Below are 23958 nucleotides of genomic sequence, written 5' to 3' on the forward strand. Positions count from 1 at the left end.
CGGCATTCTTTTTGCCCATTACGTGAGCCACTAACAACAAGCTGGAATGGTGCATCGAGAAAAATACGTGGAAATGCGAGCCATTTCTTCACTCAAAGGGACGCTTTTGCAATAATGCATATGGAAATGATGTTTGTGCGAACATTGCCTAATTTTGTTTGTTACATTAGGTCTGCGATGTAAATATTCACTTTCGAGCGTAACCGCGATCCATTTCAATTCACTTGAATATTTGTTTTTAAATTAAGATTGGTTGGGAACTGAAGTACTCATAGGAATAGAACCAAACATGTTTAAGACTTTTGAGGCGCCTTTAAAATTCTTTAACACCGTAATAAAATGAGCATACTGTCCCTATATTATCTGTTGCAATGCCTACACATAAAATAAGGATTCTTTAGAAAATATGTCGATACGCACCCTGCTGGAATATTGTTTCCTACAGGAAACAAAACTGCAATAATTCCTATCTACATTAAAAGCATAACGTTACCAATCGAGAGTTTCGGACTGCAAGTTCTGGCATACGCTTCGGCTCGGCTCCCCTACCGTAGATTCCCACTTGTTAGTTTTGGGGGCTGGTGAGCGCAAAGTTGGGAGAGAAAGGAGGCTGCCGCCGCGTTTGAGGAGCAAACGTCAAGCGGCGTGCTTAATTCGATTTCTCGACTGGCGCATTATAGAATTTGGCACGCTTGACTTGCAGCGGCACGAAACTAACGGCTAATGTATCAGTTTCCAGCAGCCGAGAGTTGAAGCTAGTTAGTTAGTCACTCGCTTCCATCTATCTTAATTCGTTGTCATCATTGCGCCCAGCGTGTCTGGCTGTCAAGACGGCAGTTAGTTTCCGACCAGAACTGTCACCGTGGATTAATTTCCCCAACAACTCGCCAACTTGTAGTCTGCCAGATGTTGCCTTTATTTCATCAATCTAGCAGCCAGCGGTGCATTAGTGGCCGTTCGCGCGTTGCTTTTGTGTTTAGTAGCCGACTGCTAATTGTTCTCACGCCGTTTGTTTCCCTCGCTCACATCCCGAAGCCGCTCCGCACCTTTTATCCCTAACTGTGAGCAACGCTGCTGCTGTTTGCTGGGCCAAAAGTTTTGAATCCCTTGCTGCAGTCACACTATGCATTTTTCATCGAGTGTCGCATTAGGTGCCAGACTTTTATCGCCCCGGCAGTTCTTTGATTTACTTTTGCTGCTTTATAAATACTGCTTATTCGCGACAGCTATACTGATCTGAATTGAAATGAATCGTTCTCATATGGCTTCATGAAGCCGTTTTCATTGGTAAGCATGAAAACATTGACTCTGTTTTTCTTTGATTAAAGCCACCTATTTTTAGAAAGGGATTTAAACTTGGATATTCGCGGAAATCGTACTTGTAAAGCTTCAAATCGCTAAAGAAGATATAAATTTCAATTAATCATACTATTAAAAAAATTGCAATTTTTTTAGTTTAAAACGTTGATATTGGGATATTATATAAAAAGCTAAATTACTAATTTTACCCGTTCAGGATTTTTGGATTTTTATACCGGTAGTAAAATTTTTCATGATTTTAAGAAAAAAGAGTCAATTCTAGATGGAATTTTTTCCTATTCGATTTTACAGCCAGAAATAAAAGAATTAAATGAATTTAAGATGTATGGTATATTGAGAAGCTTATTTTTGTCTTTATCAAAGTCAATAAAACATTATTATAACAGGAATTACAATGTTAGTTGCTTTTAAGTTTTGCTCGACGGAAGAAATGTTTCTCATTTTAAAGTTAATATTTTCAAATTAAAATGACTATTGTGGTTTTCAAAGAGAACAAGGATAAGAAAATTCCTCGAAGCAGAATGAATTAACCTGCCAACCATTATGTTTTCAGCCTTCCTAGAACTCTTAATTCGACCATAGTAACTATCATTTAAGTATAAACGCAGGAATCGCTTACCTGGGATCACCTCGAAAAATCAGCGAGTGTGGTTCGATTTTCTCATTAGAGCGTAATTTCATCGCAAAGAAGTCGACACATGCAGTGGACTATTAGGAAAAGGAGAGCGCACGAGCTCACATTTCAATTATATCTTTAAGATAATCTGCAGGAACTGATAGAACGCGCTCAGCGATTAATGATCCAATTACACAGGATGGAAAATCCGCTCGGCCGAGACCGCCACCGCCGCCACCGATTGACTATATAAGGCACAAAAGGAGGCGGTGCCGGCGTGCCACACACTGCTCGAGTTACAATTTAATGCTGATTGCAAACTAAGTCGAATGCAGCCGCGATAATTGTCGGCTGCGGTGGGTCGATTTTTGAACAGATTAATTCGGCCCGGTTTGTATAAATCGAACTAACTTATATTCCCTCCTTGTTAGACATGCAAGACTTGTCGGGAGTTGAAAGGTAGCAGAAGGCTTTCGAGTCGGCCGACCAAGTTTGCAATACAATGATATTATTACTGACTGAATAGCTTTCCATCTCGGAGAAGTTGGCCGCCGCCGGAACCTCCGTATAATATATATCCATCGACGATGTTCTCCTCTGTTCTCTCTCTCACTCGCTGAATGTGTATTTCTTGGCTGGGAAACTTCGCTGCCGCAGACAGAAAAAAATGAGATGGCCATAAAAAGTCTCGAGCCCCATCGGATGGTTATTAATGTTTGTCTTGCAGCCGCTCCTCATGTTAATTGGTCTTTTCTAATGAGCCGCCACCGAGAACGAATTTATGGACATCGCGTGCGCCGACGGTTTACGTCGATGCGCCCGTCGAATTTATGGTGTCATTTTTATAACTCGTGTGTATATTTTTCGCTAACGGCCTGCATGAGTGTGAGTCGCCCTGATGGTGCCGCGAGCACGACCCAGATTCTTCCTAACAACTTTTCGCCAGAGCGATTGAATCACTGGATTTTTTCAAAGAAGAAAGTTTAACAACGAGAGTTTCTAATTAGTAGTTAATAATTTATTTCGTGTGATATTTTGTGGTATAGAAACGATTGCAAAGCCTAAATGTTCATTAAAATTGTACAAACGTGGTAAAATAACGTTATCCCTTAAAATGGTTTTTCCGAATACTGCTCAAATATCGAGATTAATTCAATCGCTAAATTCCTCACTAAGTTCCTCACGAAGTATTTTTTTTTGTGGGATTGAGCTGCCTTATAAACCAGATCTAATTAAAACCAAAAGGAATGAATCGTATCTGCAATGAGAACAAGAATATAAAATTGCATGAAAATTATGAAATGCCTATTATTTCATTTTACAGTGCAGAGGGCACTGCCCAAAAATATATTTCAAGTAATTACTGAAAAATAGATAATTTTCTTTGAATTTTTGACAGTTGCAACACGCCGTAGGTTGAGAAATATCAAATCAAATCTTATTAAAAATCATAAATTAAACTTAGTTACAGTTTTTATTGATAATTTGTTACACTGCATTGCTGCTTACATTGCCCAAATTGAAACAAAAAAGACCCTTAAAATTAGTTTTATCGCCAAAATATTACTGAAAGAATATGTAATATTTGTTCTTCGCCCCAGCGATTGGCTCATATTTAAATTTTAAACCGTGAAAACCTTCTTAGATGGCAAGGTATCCATATGGGCAAGGAACCTTGCTCATCTTTGCCCTAAGAAATGCGGTGACTTACAATAATTAGTCTTTATTGTGTCCATCAAATGGCCAAAAGTATAATATTCACAGGACCTCTTTAGGCAGCTTCAGAGTAAAATTAATGATTCCATTTCAATTTACCGAAAAAAAATCACTTCCCGCCTCTCATTGGAGCTCGTTAAGCGACCACCCTTTCCGCAATTTCCTCTGCCTCAACTCTTTGCTCCACAAAATCTCACATACACATGCAAACTGAAATTGTGACACATTTGCATACCGCGCTGTTTTGGGCGTCCTTATCCTGTAGGAAATCTAGCGGGCCAGCCAGACGCCCAAATACGGCTCTATTGAGCTTGGGTTGCTGCCTACGTACGTAAATACGTATATATGGTAAGTGTCGACAGACACATTTCGCCGCCGGCAGAAACAAACGTCGAATCAGCACGGACGTACGTACTTTGTGTCACAACACGCGGCGTCGCACCGTTTCTCGTGAGTTTTATGCGCGGCCGTCTCTTGCGCGCGAGAGACGGCTCTTATTGTCAGCAGGGCCGTATTCACCAGGAATTCGGCGCCGTTTCTTTTTATCTGCATGTAAATAAATAAAGGAAGCTCATGTACCGCGGAGCACAAGTAAATGCTTCCCAGCTGTAAAATTTGCACTGAGACTTCCGCACAGGGTTCACCATTTTAATCAGGGGAGTCGATAATTGTCTGTGGATGCTAGAGGCCTGAATAACTCAACATCAAATTTGAACACCTATACTCCTGACAAGATAAAAAAAGTTTACATTGGAAATTGTTCAAACTATTGGGGTTAAGGGTGAAGAGCAAACAAAAGCTCTATTTGTTTTCAGATAATGAATTTATCTCTATCAAAATTAAATTTTGTGGCACGTTTTTCAATTTTATTTCCTGGAAGTTCTCGGAAAACCCTTCTTTATATTAACACATTCAATCCTAAATGTAAATTATTTGACCCGTGAAAAGGTAAACAATGTCCTTCCACGAAAAAAAATGTGTACAAACCTAATCCGATTGCTCACAGCAAACTCCAGCTCACAGAAACCAGACCAAAATTCACAAGCCCATACCTTCACCCTGCGATCCACCCCTTGCAGGCAGGCTGGTTGGATTTTTATTTATTCAGCCCCGAACCTGCTCTCTTATTCCGCGCTGGTCGGAATTGCTGCCAAGCACGCAGCCTGACAATCGGCCTGGTGTCAGCAGCAGCTGAGGAACCACCTTTTGTGGTGATTCTTCGGCCGAATTGTGAGGGAGAGAAGGCGAGTGGCGGAGCAATTCGCCTTGCCTCACTGTAAATCTATTTTCGGGTTCGTGGCCCTCCTAATAAGCCCGAGTTAGGCGGTCCGCGTGCAAAACAAATTGTAAGAGCAGCGTATACATAACGGGCTGTTCTCCACGATCGGCGGCAGAACGTGTCTGTTTGTGAGAAGGAAGAAATCACAAAACCGCCTCTGCCAACCGCCGTGAGAAAATTGAAATCGATCTGCGAAGTGCCTTGACACGCTTTTGGCTTTCAAGGGGGATACTTCGTTCTGAGCTCTGCAGTAAAATTTTATTTGAAAGTTCCTGTTTAAAAGCTTGTCCTCTGAAATTTATTAGACAAGAAGGTGATCTTAATTTGAAATTATTCATAAAATTTATAAAGTATCCAAAGGAGTCCATAAAAGTCTTTGTCAATGTTGAATAAATAATTTCGCGCAATTAATACTAATATTTTTATGGCTAACTCAGTTTTGGATTTTCCAAATAATGAGATAATGTTTTTAATAAAGATAATTCATTACACCAATGTGGCTCGATAGTCTCGATGTGCATTAATTTTTTGTAAGATCTATTTGACAATTAATTTCTTCTCGCATGAAGAGAAAATATATTTTTTACTCCTATGAGCTTCACATATTACCGATGGATTCCCAAGCCGGGAAACACTAGTATTGCAATTAAGCTGACGCTTACTTACAATTTTGGCAGGTCCCAAAATAGCCTGCCTACTATTTTCATATCCGCTTAGTGAATTACCGTGTTTGGGCCAGCATACGGTCCATTTCTGCGGGATGCATCAAATCTGGCTGGAGCCGGTCGGCTTCGCACAACATACACACACATAGAGAATAATCAGTTTGGGGTTGCGCGCGCCTCGGGGGTCTTCGCCGAGAAAATGGCTCTTTGAGGCGCGCTCCACCCGCTGTCCGTTGAATAATTCGATCAAACTCGCTCAGCATGTGAACCTGCATACCTGCTGTATGTGCGCGAGGTCAACGCAATTACGCGGGCATGCACGCAGAGTCTTTATTGCAATCAATTTAGCCTAATCGGTTTGTTGTTGGTAAATAGTAGAATCATAATAAAACTAAGCCAGGTCTACTAGCACGAAGTTCTCGCATTGATTCGACCCGACTAATGGGGATTTCGCGAGGCATCGCGGATAGCGACGAGGGTTAGTAGTTTATGCTGGCAGCGTGCAAAGCACGCTGTGGAAGCGTTTTCAAAATTTGCAGGCATCAACACAAAGCGTCAATTCACGGCCCAATGGCTTATTATTAACGTTATGTGCCAATTTGATTGAAATGAAATAGCAAAGGCTACACTTTATTTTCGCGTGATATTTCAATATAAAACTGCTCACGAGAATTTCAAACAATTCCAAAACAAGAAAATTTAAATTTCGTGAAAACTGGTGGAAAGATAAAGAATCTGGCAGCTGAGAAAGTAACTCGGAGAGGATTATTCTAACTAACTGAGGATTGATCGTTTGCCTGAATTACAATTTAGAGCTGATAAATTTCTACGATTAAACAATTTTTATCGTTCAATCATCATGGGACCATCAGAAATGCACAAAACATCGTATAAAACTGCCGTAACCATCTAAAACGGTCTAAATTCGTTTAAATCGGCAAGGATCCTGTTAAATCTGGCATACTTTTATTTGAATTTTTATTCAAAAATTATTTTGGGTTTGTTTCAACACCGATTTGTGAGTGAGTCAATTTTAATATTTTAAAAAGGAGTCGGTTCAATTGTATCCTTAGACAAACCAAACCTTGAAATTGAATTTCTTGTCAGCACCAACAAAAGATTAAATTATACCTAACAAATCCGATGAAATAAAACCAATAGATTTGTGGTTTGGCTGCAATATGTTACGAAGTGAGATTTGAGCCGGGGTAGCCTGATATTGCAATCTTTATCAGGTAATGGGAAGCGGCCACCGGATCGGTGCCTCAATTCCCACGCGCGCGCTCGCGGCGACCTGGCTAGCGGTTGGTTTATTTGCCCTGATCACACAATTAAATAGTGGCTGAATCTCTTTTCTCGTCGTCCGCAGCGCTCTCGCTCTTGTTAATAATGCACGCAGCCTCATTAGCTTGCGAGTCCGCAATAAAATGCCTCGTAAACGCAGCAAAGCAATTCCCAGGCCGCCGCGCTGCGCGTTCCGCGGTAATTAGTCTTGCAAGAATTACTCCACGGGCTTTTTAATACTTTTCGTTCGCCCGGAAAACTCCGGCTCAAATTCAACCATGAATTTGAGATTCTATCTTAACGATGATTACGGTTTCGACATTAGAGAGCCGTTGAGGCCAAAAGCTGAACTCGTTTAATGCACTACATGCGTAAATCAAATGACCAAGGATCTTAAATATATGTTTGTTCGCCTCACAAAAAAAATCTATCATAAAAGTATCAACACCACAATCTTCACTCAAAAAGTGTTGCTTGAACCGTCCCCCATGAAAACCCATTTTTCATTTTGCTCGGAAATAAAACGATGTTTTGGGGTTGGAATGAAGGGTTGCCGCTTCCGAGCAAGCACCATAGATCAACCCCGATTGCGAGAGGCCGCGAGAGAGTAAGAGAGCGCCCACGCGAGAGAGTGTCAGAAGGTAGGGACACCGCCGAACCAATAATAAAGAGCAAAATATTATTTGGAATGGAATGGCGAATAAAATTGATCAGAACGAGGCCAAAAGTGGCGCTTCTCTTCGATGCCTTTAGCAAAATTTCCCCTGAGACCAGCTTCTGCTGCTTGGAAACGAGAACACTCATACTCGCACACACACGAAGAAAGTGTGATTTTATTTATTTGAGGCTGGCAGGTGCGGCGTTTCCCCTTTCTCTGCTTTCCCGGCCGTGGCACAGAGATGGAATTATTGAAGAGACGAGTGGCAAAATGGAACGGCTGAAAAATTGATGCTGAGGTTATGAAATCGAATCGAGGAGTTTTCCAACTTGATCCTATTAAAAATTTCCGAGTTTGAAGTGCGCTTCCTCCCAGCCTGGAACTTTGGCGAGGCTTCTACTTCATTGAATTTGATTTAATGTCGGAACACTTCAAGCAGATTGGTAATATTAACGAGGAAACTCTTAGGATGCTACATTTCTGTTAGTAATGGATTAATTCAATTCATGCACTTTTCCTCGATGCAATATTTTAATATCACGGTGTCAGCGAACTAACGAGCTCCAAATAAATAGATACTTGTTATAGGATTTAACATGGGAAATGCTTTTAAAACATCCGGGCCGATCTTTCCCCGCCTTTTCTCCCAAGTTGAGCTGTGTTGAAATTTGCATAAACACCGGGAAAATTCCAACTCCAAATTGTGACGCGTTGTTTTTAGCCCCATTGGGAGCTGCGGATACGGCGTGTTTTCCCGGCGATTTTAGGCTGAAAAGCTCAAGAAGGAAGAAACGCGTCATCAAGTGACGTAATCTTCTTAATATTGTGTTTTAATAAGAGCATTAACTTAAGAACACACAGACAGACACCGTGGCGCAGCGTAATGCGCGCCATATTCGCCCTTAATGACGCCGAGGCTGCTTTTTAAAGATTTTACACCATACGCGAGCACACACTAGCTTCGCCGCGCACGTTCTTTTTCATGCAAATGAACGCAAAGTGGCGGAACAAGCATCAGTAGCTCCGTCTTCGAGGTTAAGGTGGAATGCTTGCCTTGATTAAAATTCGTCAAAGATTTTCGATGAAATCTTGGGGATTAGCTCTTTCTGAGCTGACGTCATCGCAAAAAAGACAGCAGTTCCGGCACCAACCCACGAAACTTTGCTCGAAATTTAAATTGGGCCTTAATGAGGTTGTTCAGTCGCGCAGAAAATCGTCGCCAGTTTGTGTTGGAACGGAAATTGAAAAACTAAAAATAAACATCATGTAGATATAAGATTCGTTTAAACTCATTATCCATCAAAACTTCTGTATTGTGCAAACTCGCTGATTCAATAAATGCAGTAAAAAAACTATTTCTTCACAACTAAGGCATAAAAAATCAAACAAAAAGTGAATAATGAATATGGGCACCATGAGAGTCGATGTAATTCCTTAAGACAGTTATGTAACTGTCGTTTATTAGCCAACAATTGATTATTCAGAAAAAAAAGTTGAAAATAACTTATAAAAACCTAAAAAGTCTGTTTAAGGACAGTTATTTTTTTTAATTTTTCATATTTCAGCACTTTGAAAATAACAGCATCATCGTTGTGATTTCAGTTACGACGTAAGGGGAAAGTCGCTGAGCGAAGCACTTCACTGGTCGGCGCCTGAGGTGTTCGGCAGCAGGGCCAAATTCCACGTCGTGGCGTCGCCAGCACAGCTGTTGGTCGAGGATTTGCGGGAGCACGATGAGGGCATCTACCGCTGTCGGGTCGACTTCAAGCACTCGCCGAGCAGATCCTTCCGCTATAAGCTCTCCATCACAGGTAAGGCGATTGTGTTGCTCGCTCTCCGTTGGCAAGAGGCAGTTTTTGTGACATATATCGTGGAATTCTATTCATCTGATAGCAATTATTTGATTACGTTACGTCTTTAGAATGATACGTTTGAGTTTCAAATGGAAAACAGATCGCCTTGACTCTTGGAACTGGTCTCATTAAAAATACAACAAACACCCAATGCTTTCTATTTGTAACTCGGCTATTTCGATTTCTCTGGTAGAATTCCTCCGATATCGTTCCTCAACATTGCGCAATTGATTTTTTTTGCATTTTAAGATGGAAACATTGATCCACGGTTAGCGCGAGATTCTTTTTATTTTCTCTTTGTACTCTGGCTCATCCCTGCAAAATATTCTTTGTGTTTATATTAATCTCGCAAATTCAATGCGTAATATTCCTCTTGCCCTAGATGCTGCTGGTCGGCAGGAAATTAAAAAAAGTGGAAAGAAATGTGCAGTTCCAAGAATAATCTATGCAGGCGTTTCATCTGCATAAAATATACGTTTTTGCATCAGCTCTCGCGGTGAAGGCGCGCTACTGAGAGTAGAATATGTATAGTGTGCACCATAACATTTCATTCACAGCACATTGATGCGATTCCAGACGAGAGAGCATTAGCAAAATGAAGTTCCTTTTGAGTTGATTTGATGCGCACGGTTGATGCCACTGTTCCCGTGGAGTGCATACTTTTTATTAAATTACGGCACAAATAGGGGTGGAATATGCCACGGAGACGAGTGCGATTTTTTTACAAGTCTTCAGAGGCAAATTTTCTCAAATTTGTACAGGCTATATATAAATGTTAATTAAAATAAGCTATACGAAAATGGTAATAAAAACTTATAATTTGAAACTTATAAGTGATTTATTTTTATTCTCTTTTGCAATATTCTAGAGCTATCGAATCCTTTGAACAGAAATTTTATGACTAACAGGAAGAGACCGCATTAAAAAAAGTTGAATTAGGCCAATCCAGAGCAGTAATCCCTTAGAGTAAAAGCTTTCTTTAAATTGAAGTCTGCAGCTTCTCTCACCGTTCACTGTGCTGAGAGCTCTGGTTACCCGCCACCATTGAGGAGGAAGCTGATCAGCTCGCGCGAGGTGATTCTTGGAAAGACATTAGTCGCGGCCCTTAATCTCTAATGGATAGTGGCCGGCCGCCATATTTCACTGGCCGCCGACATTATCCAGGGGTGCCATCAAATGGCTCGGAGAGAGAGCAGATATCTCAGCTCATCATTGCTCCGCAGCTTTTTATCTTTGGCACCGCGCAGAATTGATTGATCACCTACAGCAAGCCGTCTGCGCGCGAGCTCTTGATGCTGCTGCTGCTGCTGCTGCTACACTCACACACACTTTTTGACCACGCGGCACTTTAATGTGATTACGATTTTATCAGGCGGCGAATTTAGCGCCTCCCTGGAAGGCCAATCTCTCGGCACGATCGCCCGCCGTGTCACTGCCTCCGCCCTGCCGAATTAGCAAAACGTAATTTTAACCAAAGCTTCCCCAGCTCTCTCGTGAAATTTGTCGCCCCCATCAGCCGTGGCGCGCTAATCCAGCATCTTTTTGTTGCGACCGCCCGAACACCCGCCTGGCTGGAAAATGCGATTTTTGGCACCCCCGGCTCTCCCCCATATTTCGCTGGCCGAGATAAAAATCAGCCTCTCGTGTGTACTCTGGCAATCGGCACGGCCTCTCCACCGTCATTGTCTTTACTCTTTCTTTCGAGTCCCGTGTTTCGTTTCCCTGACGCCGGAACATGCGATATTTGTAATTCTAATTTGTACACTTCAGCGTGCGCGTGAAGCGTATCCAGAAATCCTCTTCAAAATTTTGTGATTGCGTCCGCTGATTGTAAAAATGAAAATCGACCGAGAATAAATTTGGATTTGAACGCCATCGACGCGCGTTTTCTAAATTCCGTCAGCGATTAATCGGCAGGGGGTGGGTTTATTATTTTTTGTGCTCAGCACGATATTAACGTGATCAAATGAATTTATGATCGATTTTATGTTCGTGGTAATATGTTGGGATCGGACCAGATTTAATCAGCCCAGATGAAGGTATCATTTTTTTCATATCCCTTAAACCCACAATTATTCGCGGTATTCGAAATTATGTCAAGTTCTTCCTTTCCAATTAATTTTAATACAGAAGGTTGCAAGCTGAAATGAACTATGGGTAGACAGAACAGACGAGGATGGGCGTTAATTCATATTTCCTGGAAATGCTACGCATGCAAATAAACATTTTACATTGTGCAGTTCATACTGCGCGTTTCTAATTTTATGCATCATCAAAGAAATTTGTGGAAATGGATAACAGACTCCACTATGCAGCAATCCTCGAGTGAAGATTTGTTCTCAAGAATCATTTCTTTGAAGTAATTGTTTCTCCTATTCCGCATCGCAAATAAACTGAAGAGCTTCAACCAGCTTAACTATACTATTTTTTCATTTTATGATTTTATACAGATATGCACACAATTATTTTTATATATATCGCATCCAAGAAAATACCGAAAAAATACTCACGCGGTTTTGATATTCGCTCTTAAGACGTGGCCTACTTGAAATTGCCGCAGCTCAAAGACAGCAAAAAAGGTTGTCAAGCCGTAATTATATCATCCCCTGAAAGGCATCGTTAGAACGTTGTATGGGCATTTAATGTGGCACGAAACAAAAGCAGCAACGACTGGAAGGGTTCCATTATTTTTTCTTCGCACCCCTCGCCGCCAGCGCTTTTCCGTGGGCCGGCGAGCAGTGACCGTCCGCGCTCCTCCTTGACGCATAATTCAATTATTCCGCAGCGCAGAAAGGACAAAGAAAAACTTGCAGCCGTGGATGTATGTATTCATTTTTAATTAAACTGTCCTCGTAAATTTAATTCCGCGGCCATTTATGAAAACAACGGCGGAAGAGAGCGCAGCGGCAAAAAGTGCACGCCCGCGCAAATCTCTCTCTCTCTCTCTCTCGCGTGCGATATTGCGAAAGCGAGAACAAGACCAGGGGGTTGTCGGCAATGAAATTCGCCGGCTGAAAACATGTGTGCCTGTCAATCAGAACCGAATTATTAAGTGTTTACGCTCGCATCATGCGATGGATTAGCACGACAACGCGCCCGACGCTTTTATTAAATGTGACAGTTGATCGATAGACATGTATATGCATGTGATGGAGCGAGGTCTGCTGCCTGGAGTAATATATGATATTGTGTTGTTTCAGTGCCGCCGGAAAAACCGGTCATTTTCGATTCGAAAAACCGCCAGCTCAACTACACGCTCGGTCCGCTGCGCGAGGGAGAAGATGTCGTGCTTACCTGCAGGGTCAAAGGAGGTCAGTACTTTGTGCAAAGTCGTAAAAGTAGTTGTTGTTTTTATAGTATTGCATGAATGCTCCGTGATGTTTGTTTCTACCTTTCATTGTACTAAAAGAAGTCAACAAAAATATTTCGATACAATTCAATGCTTATAAAGTTGCTTAATTTGTTTTTTTTCTACTTTTAATGCGGTGAAATCAAATATTACAAAACCAAAAAACTGCTAATGAATGCATATTTCAACTGAAACTTTCGCTTGGGTTTGTGTTAATATTTCCAATTCCCAATATGTTACTGATTGTGTCGTTCACTGTGGGACAAACAGAGCAATTTCCTAATTTCGACGTCTAAACACGAGCAATTTCAAGAATTGCTCGCAGTGTGCCGAGCAACAAAATTGAAATAAATGTTGATTGCTCGCGTTGGCAGCTGTTTGTACAGAGTATTTGATTTGCTGCGGAAAGCGCACGGAATCAATTGCCAAGCACGCTACTATTTGCCAGCCGCACGCCACGCGCGATTGCAGACAAACGAACTTTTTTGCAAAGTTTGCTTTGATTTCATTTTCTCCTCCTCTCTTTCCTTTAAACTTCCCTTGTGTACACAACTGCCTCTGACACGCGCATATCATTGTTTTTGAGCACCACCGCCTGCGCTGCTGCCTTCGAGCTGCAGGACATTAATGATTCAGGAACAGGTGCGAGAACAAAGTTGATGAAGCAAAGTGAATTAAATTGCTGTATCATACATGTGCTCACGAGAGACTATATGACAAGCAAACAAAGTACGCGCGCACACGTTTCAACTCGCGGCTCGTGATGCAATAATATTGCTCTGCGCGCAAACCTAGCTGCCCCTCTTGGATCAATTTGCCTGCCCTCTTGCTCGAATGAATTCGTTTTCCTTCCTTTGCGTTCAGTCAACGTCTCGAAACTGTACTCAAAGGAGTTTGCATTTAAATTGGCAATCTACTTGAAAATTGCTAAACTTGGTCATTCTGTTTACATATCTGTCTCGTTTTTCTTTTTAGACATTCATAATATTTCCTCAGTGTTCATGTGTCCTGCCAAGTTTTTAATGACGCAAATCTCTCTCACACCATAACTGGAATAATTATAATTATGTTTGTTCACGCCACACAGGCCAAAATTGCACGGTGCATTCACCCTTGAGGATTAGGGTTACTTGTTTCAATGCGAAGATTAGCGTGGGGCTTTCAGAGACCCCAGACATCATTCACTCCCGAGACCACAATTATAAACATATCAAAGTGCAATTTCCAGGGTAGCACATTGACAATTTAAACTAAATATTATGTAGTTGTACCTGTTTATTCTTGCATAGTCTAAAAGAACTAGCAAACAGAGCTAGCAAAATATTGCAAAATCTCTTTATTTACAAAAACTATTAATTAATTAGGTTAATATTTTGAAATAATCTCTTTTATCTTTTCTTGTTTGCATTGGAGTGCAAAATTTTCAAACTCCGTGATTTTCTACCCCTTCCAAAAGATTCCATGATTTCAGCTCTCGTGAGACAAAATTTATGGACATATATATGAGGAAGAAATTTTCAGGATTTAAATTCAATCAATTTGAAACTAAATTAAATTCTCCACGTTCTATTTTTGGAAAGTTAGAGCCTACAAGTTTGTTTGGACCCCACCCTAATCCTCAATGTTTAATGTTTGTTACTCCTTGTAATATCAATGTGTGGGATGGAATGTAGCTATTGGGAAACTCATTAACAGAAAGGTTGATTAACCACGTTTATTGGAATTTTTAGGCCGTCCTGAGCCGACGGTGACGTGGTTGGTCGGCGGGAATTTGGTGGACGAGCAGAGCGAGAGCAGCAACCCCTACATGGTGGAAAACAAACTGGTTTGGCCTGCGGTGGCCAGACACGACCTCGGATCATCCTTCACCTGCAGAGCTGTCAACTCCAAGCTAGTCGACCCGCGGGACACCAATCTCAAGCTTGATCTTTATTGTGAGTCTTGTCTGTATTATCCCACGACTTCTACGTGAAAATCCATTAACCTTCTTAATCCGATTATTTTGCACAAAAGCCATTTTTCCTCATATCTGACCATATTTTGACATGCTTTTGACAGAAAATGAAATCGTCTCTTTTTTACAGTGAATCCGCTGACGGTGCACATAAATAAAAAACCGAATCCCCTGAAAGCGGAGCAAAAGTATGAGGTCTCCTGTACGTCTGCGGGCTCGAGGCCTTCAGCTGTGATTACCTGGTACAAAGGCAAGAAGCAGCTCTTGCGCAGAGTGAAGGTACGTCGATCCGGTAAACTGCAGTCTTGATCTAAACTCTTTGCTCAAACAGGACGAGAACAGCAGCAACCTGACACTCAGCGAAATGGTCTTCACGCCGACAACCGACGACGACGGGAAACACGTGACCTGCCGCGCGGAGAATCCGAACGTGACCGGTGCTTACATGGAGGATACGTGGCGAATCGAAGTCGTTTGTGAGTTCATTTTCGGCTTTGTTCTCCTCGGGAAAATGAAGCGGTGCAAATTTGTTTGCAGACCCTCCAATCTTGCTGTTAAAACTGGGCAGCACGCTGAACCCTGACGACATCAAGGAAGGCGATGATGTTTACTTTGAGTGCCACGTCAGAGCGAATCCTCCATGGCGGAAATTGAATTGGCTCCACAACGTGAGTAAAAGTGCACGCAATTTGTTAAAGTGTTTACATCATAATCCGTGCAGCCGACGCTCAGCGCACTGAGTTGGAGCGACACGGTTAAAAGCTTATTTCCACACCATTGCAAATATAACCACTATATTATCTATTAGAATCGCAGACGAAGCGTTTAATTCTGACACCCCTGCACCGCGGTCGGTCTTTGTTTGCGCTAAAAAATCCGATATCACAACCCACTGCATTTATTTGCCGTTTCCACAATATTTATCGTGATTGGATAGTTGAACCAGACACCTGCTTTGCTCACATCAATTAATCTTTTATTGTTGAATACTCCTGATATTTTTGTTTTGCTTTTCATTTATTTGGATACAAAAACTGTTTGGATTTTTTAAAAAAAATATATATATTGTTCCTGGCTGAATATAAAAGAAAATTAACTTTAATAATTCATGGAAAATGTCCTCAGAAAATTTAATGCATCTTGAATAAAAAAAATATATATTTAAAACCGATCCAAATTTTGCTACGCTAGCAAACCGCTGCGAATTCGATATTGATCAATATAATTTGAACGGAAATAAATCACCAATTCCTTTCAAAATTCTTCAATTGACTAGCCTTGTACATTTCATGTTTTGAGCCGCTGAACATGGAGTTAAAGGGAAAAAAGCATGCTTTCATAACATGCTTTATAACATATCTGTGAAGTCTGAAGTAGTTGCTTTCGTCTAGTGTAGGGTCAAGGACATTTTATCCAACAGCCAATCTTGAAACAGTGCAGTCATGTCTGGCTCGAGAGAAATTCAAAGTTCAAAGAAGTAATTTGAAGCTAGCAAAAGTGTGCACGCTGGCCGGCCGGCCGACGCCAGGCTATCGTCGGCAGGAAAAGTTTTTGCGAAAGACTGCCGGACGGAATGAGCGTCGGGATTAAGCGGTTCTCGCTCATTTTGACGAGCAAAAGCTGCCGGCCATTTGGCCCAGAAAAAGAGAGCGCGCCGCCTATTAAAGAGTTGAGCTGAGGATGCATCTGCGGACGGGCCTTCAGAACTGACGGCCGTCCAGGGGGGTGAAAAATGGCCCGCTGGAATAGCTCGGTGTTGCGAGTGGTGTGTGCCAGCGTAATGATTGCAGGCGTGCGAGCGAGCGATGTGAAGATAGAGAGTAGGCGGTAAAGCTCCGACGAGTGAATGCGCTGCGCTGTGCTCTGCACTCCCATCCACACACGCGGTGCTTGCGGTTTGGTAATTAGGCCGTTCCGCAAATTACGTTTAACAAACTGAAAATTACGTGCATCATGTTGTGGTGAATAAACATTTGATGAATCTATTCAGCGCAACCTCGGTGCGCGTAAAGAAGTTCGACACAAACTGCATAACCTACTGCCTTTGCTAATACAATTAAACTTGTGTGAAAACTATTTACCTGTATCCATACTGAAATTATTATACTCTTCTTCTTTTTGATACCACCATGCACATGCATAAAACGAGGAAATTTATTGTTATTTTACATAGTATGTTTCAGTCCCAATTATAGAACAAGCTGCTTAATTATTTTATTAGGTACAATTCAAATCACGTTCATGTTCATCGTCATTTAAAAATCAACTGGACTTACCACCAATCACAATGTTCAAACTACGAGGGAAATTTCCGCGATTTGATTTGTGCCAATAATATTACCATTTCCAAGTGCTTCAATCGCTGGAAAAATATTATAATAGATTTATTAATTCATGATTTTTTGGATCATCAAACCAAAATATTGATAATCCCTTTATGAAAAGTAAAAAAACTCAAATTCAAATTAAATTTTGAATCTCAATTAAAATTTTGATAATACATTTTTTTGTGAAAATATGAGCCAGAGGTGTAAACCATTTTAGAAACAATAATTTTGTAGTAAATCCTGCAAATCTTTAAACGTTCCCTTCTTTATTTTTGCCCTCACCTTGCGAAGCTAGTGGGAGCGTGGGACGCACGGCTAATTAAACACGCCCCATTGATGAAAATTTGAGATAAGGTTAATTGCAGTGGAGCTTGATGGCCGCTTTTATTATTGCAAACAGACCGACTTAAGTGACAAAACGCTCATTCGCCAGCATCACACTCCGCTCCTCAGACAAGCTAAAAAGGTTCTAACAACCTTTTAGTGCTACAAGTAAAAAGGGCGCCGGGGGAAAGCGGTATACTGTGTTCCAAATTCCGAGTAAATTGCGTCTCCAGCGGCGGCAATATAAAGTTCGCGCAGACTGATTCGGCAAACCGGGTTAGTTATTTGTCAGGGCTGCTTTCTTGCGTCGGAAATGATTGGGCCGTTGGAAAAAAGTAATTGAGCTCGTTAAGTTTAAACAGCGGAGGTCGTTTCGCCGGGAAGGGAGTGGAGAATGCGCTGCCTTTTCCCCCGCAAGGTGATGGAAGCCCATTTGGACTTCTTCTTCTTGGGCCGGCCATTCGGCTCAACGGCCAACTTTTTACCCTCGGCCGGCAACCACACCCATTGCATGCTGCCGTCGCGATTAATTCAGCCCAGCAGCAAACAAATTCCACTGACTTTTAATTGTCACTTTCTTCTTTGCAGTATAGTTTGTGGCCAAACGCGTCTCGATGCTTTTTGCTCGCCTGGGAATTATTACTGTTACAAAAGTGTGTGCTCGCTCGGTTGGCCACCGACAGCTCTTGTCAGCAGGAACGTCTCACTTTCTTTTAGCCGTGACACTGACGTTAAGCAATGTGTTCGTGTCACTGACGCCAAGTCTGTGCGAAATTTTGATTAATGTCTTTTCCATTCTTACCTCGATGCCCACTGTGTTTTTCTGATTAATGCTGAGTTTTTTTCCTGTACTACAAATAAAACGATAAATTTATGGAGGGAGTGAAGGTATTTTTAATGCATAAACTTCGAATTTTTGGCACGCGCACCCTATAAATTAAACATCGTATTTTTAGAATACGTAGAATACATATAAATAATTTTACTGCAAAAATGTTAAAATCCTGAGAAATATGCGAGACCACAAATAATATAGGTTCTTCTGTATTTTTAAGTATTATAGACTAGGAGTGCAAATTTGCCCTTTACATAGCCACATCCGATAATTAAAAAATGCAGATTCAATAATCTTTTTAAGAAGAGAGTATCCAGGGTAGTCTAATTTGGGAACTCAAGGCCTCTTTACTTTCTCTCTATGGAAGTTTCTCTCCATAGTTAAAATTATATACATTAATTAAGAACTTAAATGCTTTGCTGAATATTCACAAAATTCAAAGGATGAGTTTGAAACTAAATGATGACGGAACCAAAACCGGATAGTAATCAACTTTGGCCTTACCTTTGAGGGCTTAATAAACCGGGCTGGAAATTCAGGGGGTCAAATTACAAAGCAAGCGCGTGTGTCACTCCAGAGACCCTTTTAATGACCACAATTCTCGCGAGCTGCGGTTACTACTGGATATGAGTCTCAAAAAAAGACGGAATACGAACGAATACGTGTAGTTTGCTCCGCCAGCCGTCCAGCGCTTGTATTCAGAGTGTACTTATTTCAGGACGCACAATTCTGCCGGCCAAATAATGACGCGACGTGCTCCTTAAAATTTCATCACGAGACTTTTTTGGCCGGACTGGCGTACGCGCGGCATCAAATATTAAATTTGATTCCCACCAGGGCGTCGAGCCGTTTCGTTGGCGCGCACTTGTTATTAGAAACACCCCTTTTTCAGGCGGGCCGCGTGCCATTAAGTGGATGCAGCTCCACCGTTGTGCGGGTTGCAGCTCTGCGGGATTGATTTTCGTCCTCGGAGCACCTCGTTAAAAAGTATATATGTACGGCAACAGCACGCTGGCATTCCAGATGGACTTTTCTGCCCGAGAACCATTTCAGGCGGTAATGAGAGCAATTTCTCGGAATTACTTTCCTGGCGTAATTCAGTGATCGTGTTGGTAGTTTCCTTCCTTTTGAGAGAAAAAAAGGAACGTGCAAAGTTAGCGCGTTGAAAGGAAATAAGATTAATGACCACGAAGTCGTGGCGTGATGCGATCTCACACTTCTGCGAAAGTGCTTCTACTGCAAGTGTATTTCTGAGCAGCAATGCAAATATGCGCACTCATTTATTGCACTTTTGGCTTCGTTAAAACCTCTCCTTTGTGCATTTTCCAGGGATTGCTTCTTACGCACAACACGTCGGCAAGGATTATCCGCAGCAATCAGAGTCTGGTGCTGCAAAAGGTCACACGGCAGAGCGCTGGAAAATATGCGTGTGCTGCTAGCAACACTGAAGGGGAAGGGACGAGCAATGAACTCGACTTTCGAGTGAAATGTAAGTTAAGACATTAATTTTGCCCTCTTTCATTTATTTGGTATCGGATTTTGTTAAATAATTATTTAATTTCTTCTGATTCTCTTACTACTATATCGATTCATTTCCGAAAACTCGAATTAATTGCTATTTCGCCGAGTAAGCGTGGCGAACGTGCAGCAATAAACTATAGTAGTACATTTTCATGGTTATGCAATACGAGCCGCCTTCACGTGGAGCAGGTTGCATAAAACACAGCGACCGCAGCCACCGCGCGCCGTTGGCTGCGTTTCTCACGTGTGAAATTTATTCACTCAGAAACCTCAAAGGAAACTCGATTTTCCTGGAAATTCCTTCCCACTGCGGTTGACTTGCCTTAAAGCATGCTGGCATTTTTAAGTAAAATTAATTTAAAATTCTGTTTCACAGATGCACCCGTGTGCCGCCAAGAGAAAATCCTGGTGGTCGGTGCCTCGCGTGGAGAAACGCTGGACATCAAGTGCGAGGTCGAGTCGGATCCACCCGTCGTCCACTTCCGGTGGAAGTTCAACAACTCTGGGGAGACGCTGGACGTGTCCCCAGAGCGCTTTTACTCAGATGGCCCGTCATCGAGCGTGCTGCGCTACACGACGGCCTCCGAGTTGGACTACGGCTCGCTCTCCTGCTGGGCGGTAAACGCCGTTGGACATCAAGTCGCACCTTGTGTTTTCCAGGTAAATATCTATTCTTAACCTTTCGTTGTCGCCTTTTGATATGAATTTTTAATTGGCTTTCATTGAACGGCAATTAACAGTTTGAAGAGTTGAGTTTTAAAGACGGTCAATGATTTTTTTCTGTGCAACCAATTTATTTTTTAGGTAAATTTTTCGCAAATCATGCAATATTAAGACGGCCGAGTTACTTTAAATTGTTTAAAATCTTCTCAATAGCCCAACTGAAACTACGATTACCACTATGAACTCATTACGCTCAAAAAGGTATTTTTTCAGTGCTAATGAAGTAGTCTACACAATCATTATTTTTCATCTCTTTAGAAGCATAATTAACATACACAAATGTTAAATTAAGAAAATTTGCTCGTGTAAACGTAAACAAACAAATTCTCAAAAAATAATTATTAATAGATAATAGTTTTGCCAGCTTTGATTTGAGTAAATTAGGTTTTTGTTGTTTATTAATTTAGCTAATCGTGAACTGGAGCACATAAAAAAGTGAGGGGATTTAGATTTATGTTTAATGTTCATTTAAAATAACCAAAATATAATTATGATGTAAAAATTGACCAAACATTTTAGTCTGACGCCAATAACGTGAAAAAAAATCCGTTCCTGAAAAATGATTTTTCTAGTTAGGAAAAAACGTAAAATACCACTCACATTGGCTTGAAAGCTGTTTATGAAACAGTCGAAATTGAGCCCAGAACTGTCTCAAAATTTTGACTCTACCATAGAAAAAAACCCATATAAAATTCCAAATCATGTCGCATTTATTTTCTGTTTGAATCAGAAAATAAAATCATTACTACACTATCTGGATTCATTTTGTGAAACAAAATTTTTTAATTTTAGGTGGTGGCAGCGGGGAAGCCGTTTCCAGTGCGTAATTGCACGTTCTTCAATCAGACATCTTCTTCCGTGGAGGTGGCATGCACCGCCGGCTTCGATGGCGGCCTCCCGCAGCATTTTGCTTTGGAGCTTGTGGCCGTCGGCGGCGGTCTGCGCTACAACATCACCTCCGAACAACCCTTTTTCGTCCTCGCTGACCTTGAGCCCGGGATCACTTTCCAGTTGTCTGTTTACGCAGTCAACGCTAAGGGCCGGTCGCAGCCCACTGTCCTTGACGAAATCAGCTTCCGCGACTCTGACAGACACACTGGTAAATATTACCGATGCGTGGTGTATTATTGGAACAAAAAAGTTTTCTCTCACTCTTTCCCTCTCCCTACCAGCATATATGTTCCCGCACAAAGTTTGCGCGCTCACAAGTTGTGTTTTGTCATAAATTTTTAGTTAGCAGTGCGGCCATCTCTTTGTCTCCGATCGTGGGGGTTGGCACGGGGGTAGCGTTTACCCTTGTGGCCCTTTTCCTGTTGCTTGGCATCAAGTCCCGAAGGGCCTGCTCGTCGCCCTCCAACCAGCCAATGACGGCGTCGCCACCAAAAAAGCGGTCCAACGGAAACCAGCACCAGCCCAAAGACCCTGACATGTACGAAGAGAAAGATCCTGACCTCATTCCTGCCAAGTACCTGGGTAATTGAGGTTTTTCTATCATACTCAACTTGTAAAAGTTGTAATCATATGTGTCACAATAAAAAATTTAATTCATTTAAAACTCCTGAGAATCTATAACATGTTTCTTTAAAGAAATCTACGAATTTCTTTTTGGTTTGCAGTGATTGGTTCGGACCACGAGCGAGAAGTTGGGACCTCAATTAACAATGGTGTTGTTCAGCTGCAAGATCACCAAAAATTCAAACCATGGCCATCGATTTCGCCAAAAGTAACATCGCCTGTGCTGTCCCCTTCGCTGGTAAAATTATAGAAACCACTTTAAGCAAAACCTAAAAATTAATGTAGCTGGAAAAATCTCTATATTGTGATCTATTCAACAATAGCACGTAATTAGAACCAATTATTTTCATTTTTTCTGATCCTTAGATGATTTACAAATCACAAAAATTCCAGTCTGCAACGCGGCAGGTAGTTGGCAGCGCATCGTGGGGCAACGATCCACTCAGGCTGCCTTCGCCAGGCAGCACAGCAGCAGCCCAGCAGGCCCAACAGCAGGGCCCGTCGACAGACGTCGAGTTAAATGGGGTTTTCATCAAAGAAAGACTGATGGCCAACAGATTGCCAGAGAGCTGCGTCTAAAAAGTCAGCACGCAGGAACCAGAGACGAATTGAGTGTGTTGAACTGAAAAGACAAATTTTCTTCATCCTTGACAACTGATTGCGGACCTTCAGATACAATGTTTTTATCGCAAACTGATCTCTGTTCACTATGTAGTTATATAGGTGGATATAGGAAGATAGCCATATCACTTGGTTCGATTTTGCTCAAGGGGTGGACATATCGTTTTGCATTTACTCGGGAGTGACAATGAAACCCAGGTTGAAAAAGTGACGCGACCGAAATTATTTCCACATATCGTTGAGCACCAAATTATAGTTTCTTGCTCGTTTTATTGGAGCTCGATAGTGGAGAACTTCAATCCCCTATTATGTTGAGGTCCATCAATGAATTTAATGAGTGCCTCAATTAATTTCTAGAACAAAATGTTAGAATCCCATTACAGCAGTGAGTTCCTTTCAATGATATCATAAATTTCAAATATATCTTAATTGGTCTATGTACAGCAGACGTCAACTTTAATAATATGAATTTTTTACAAACATACTCTCATATCAAAACCATTGTTGAAACAGCGACGATTATATTATCATCATTTTTCTCTGCAGCCAATTGTCAGAATGCAGATCAAACGCAGTGTAAAAATTTCCAAACGCAAATGTAATTAATCCCTCCTCCCGAAACTTTCCCCGCTGGCATTTTCCTTGTAAAAAGCGAAACTATCTACGGTGCATATCCCTGAAATATCTCTTTTCATGAAGAACATGAGATTATGTCCTGTCATACGATTTACACTGAGATGACGTGAGAAGATGGAAAAAATATAATACTGTTTGTTAATATCTCATCAATGTGACTGACTGTAATAATATTTATTATGTAACACACAATAATTATAATTCCACTATGAGAATAATACAGAAATTAAATATTTAAGGCGCTCTTGTGATACGATTTTGTCATGATTTTCACGTTGTTGTTTTATTGTTGGAGTATAATAGTTGGAAAAATGTGTGACCGCGCAGGGACAAAATAAACGAGAAATTGGAAGTTTTAAATGAACGTGTGCAAAAGGTAAATGATGATTGAAATTGGAAGGGAGAGTGAAATATGTCTTCATGTACAACAGAGAAATAAAGACAGACTACAATATAAGTCGTGTTTATATCACAATCTCTAAATCCTAACTTTCTGTTAGGAAAACAAAGTGCATATATCTTTGTAAATTTTTATTTCATTGTTTTAATAAACATGTACGTGCTGTCTGTACTTATCTTTTGATCAAATTGATAATTTAAAAAATGTTATTTTGGTCGCAGTACCATGTTAACACCAAGTTTGTTTAGTCCGAGCTAAAATGCTCTTTTCACATTATTTCAATGATATATATTAGTCATTTGAAAACATTTTCGACTTTATTTCAGTTACCAATGAAGGTAGTGCAAATTGTTAATAAGTAT

General features: G+C 41.2%; 1 protein-coding gene across 4 annotated transcripts in view; it reads left to right on the plus strand.

Annotated features, from left to right (window-relative positions):
* The window catches only part of LOC135938618 (nephrin-like), a 189874-nt gene extending 166221 nt beyond the window's left edge, over positions 1 to 23653 (plus strand). For 3 of the 4 annotated variants that reach the window (XM_065482377.1, XM_065482382.1, XM_065482381.1), the window contains exons 3-14: positions 9141 to 9349; positions 12592 to 12702; positions 14471 to 14674; positions 14825 to 14973; positions 15026 to 15170; positions 15232 to 15362; positions 19510 to 19669; positions 20078 to 20361; positions 21217 to 21523; positions 21658 to 21897; positions 22041 to 22177; positions 22306 to 23653. In XM_065482377.1, the coding sequence (XP_065338449.1) occupies positions 9141 to 9349; positions 12592 to 12702; positions 14471 to 14674; positions 14825 to 14973; positions 15026 to 15170; positions 15232 to 15362; positions 19510 to 19669; positions 20078 to 20361; positions 21217 to 21523; positions 21658 to 21897; positions 22041 to 22177; positions 22306 to 22518 (2290 nt within the window). In that variant the 3' untranslated portion in view covers positions 22519 to 23653. The remainder of the gene's footprint in view (positions 1 to 9140; positions 9350 to 12591; positions 12703 to 14470; positions 14675 to 14824; positions 14974 to 15025; positions 15171 to 15231; positions 15363 to 19509; positions 19670 to 20077; positions 20362 to 21216; positions 21524 to 21657; positions 21898 to 22040; positions 22178 to 22305) is intronic. The other variant, XM_065482380.1, reaches the window with a different exon arrangement.
* Positions 23654 to 23958: the final 305 nt, after the last annotated feature.

The sequence above is a fragment of the Cloeon dipterum genome, chromosome 3 (assembly GCF_949628265.1).
Source record: "Cloeon dipterum chromosome 3, ieCloDipt1.1, whole genome shotgun sequence".
Classification (NCBI taxonomy): domain Eukaryota; kingdom Metazoa; phylum Arthropoda; class Insecta; order Ephemeroptera; family Baetidae; genus Cloeon; species Cloeon dipterum.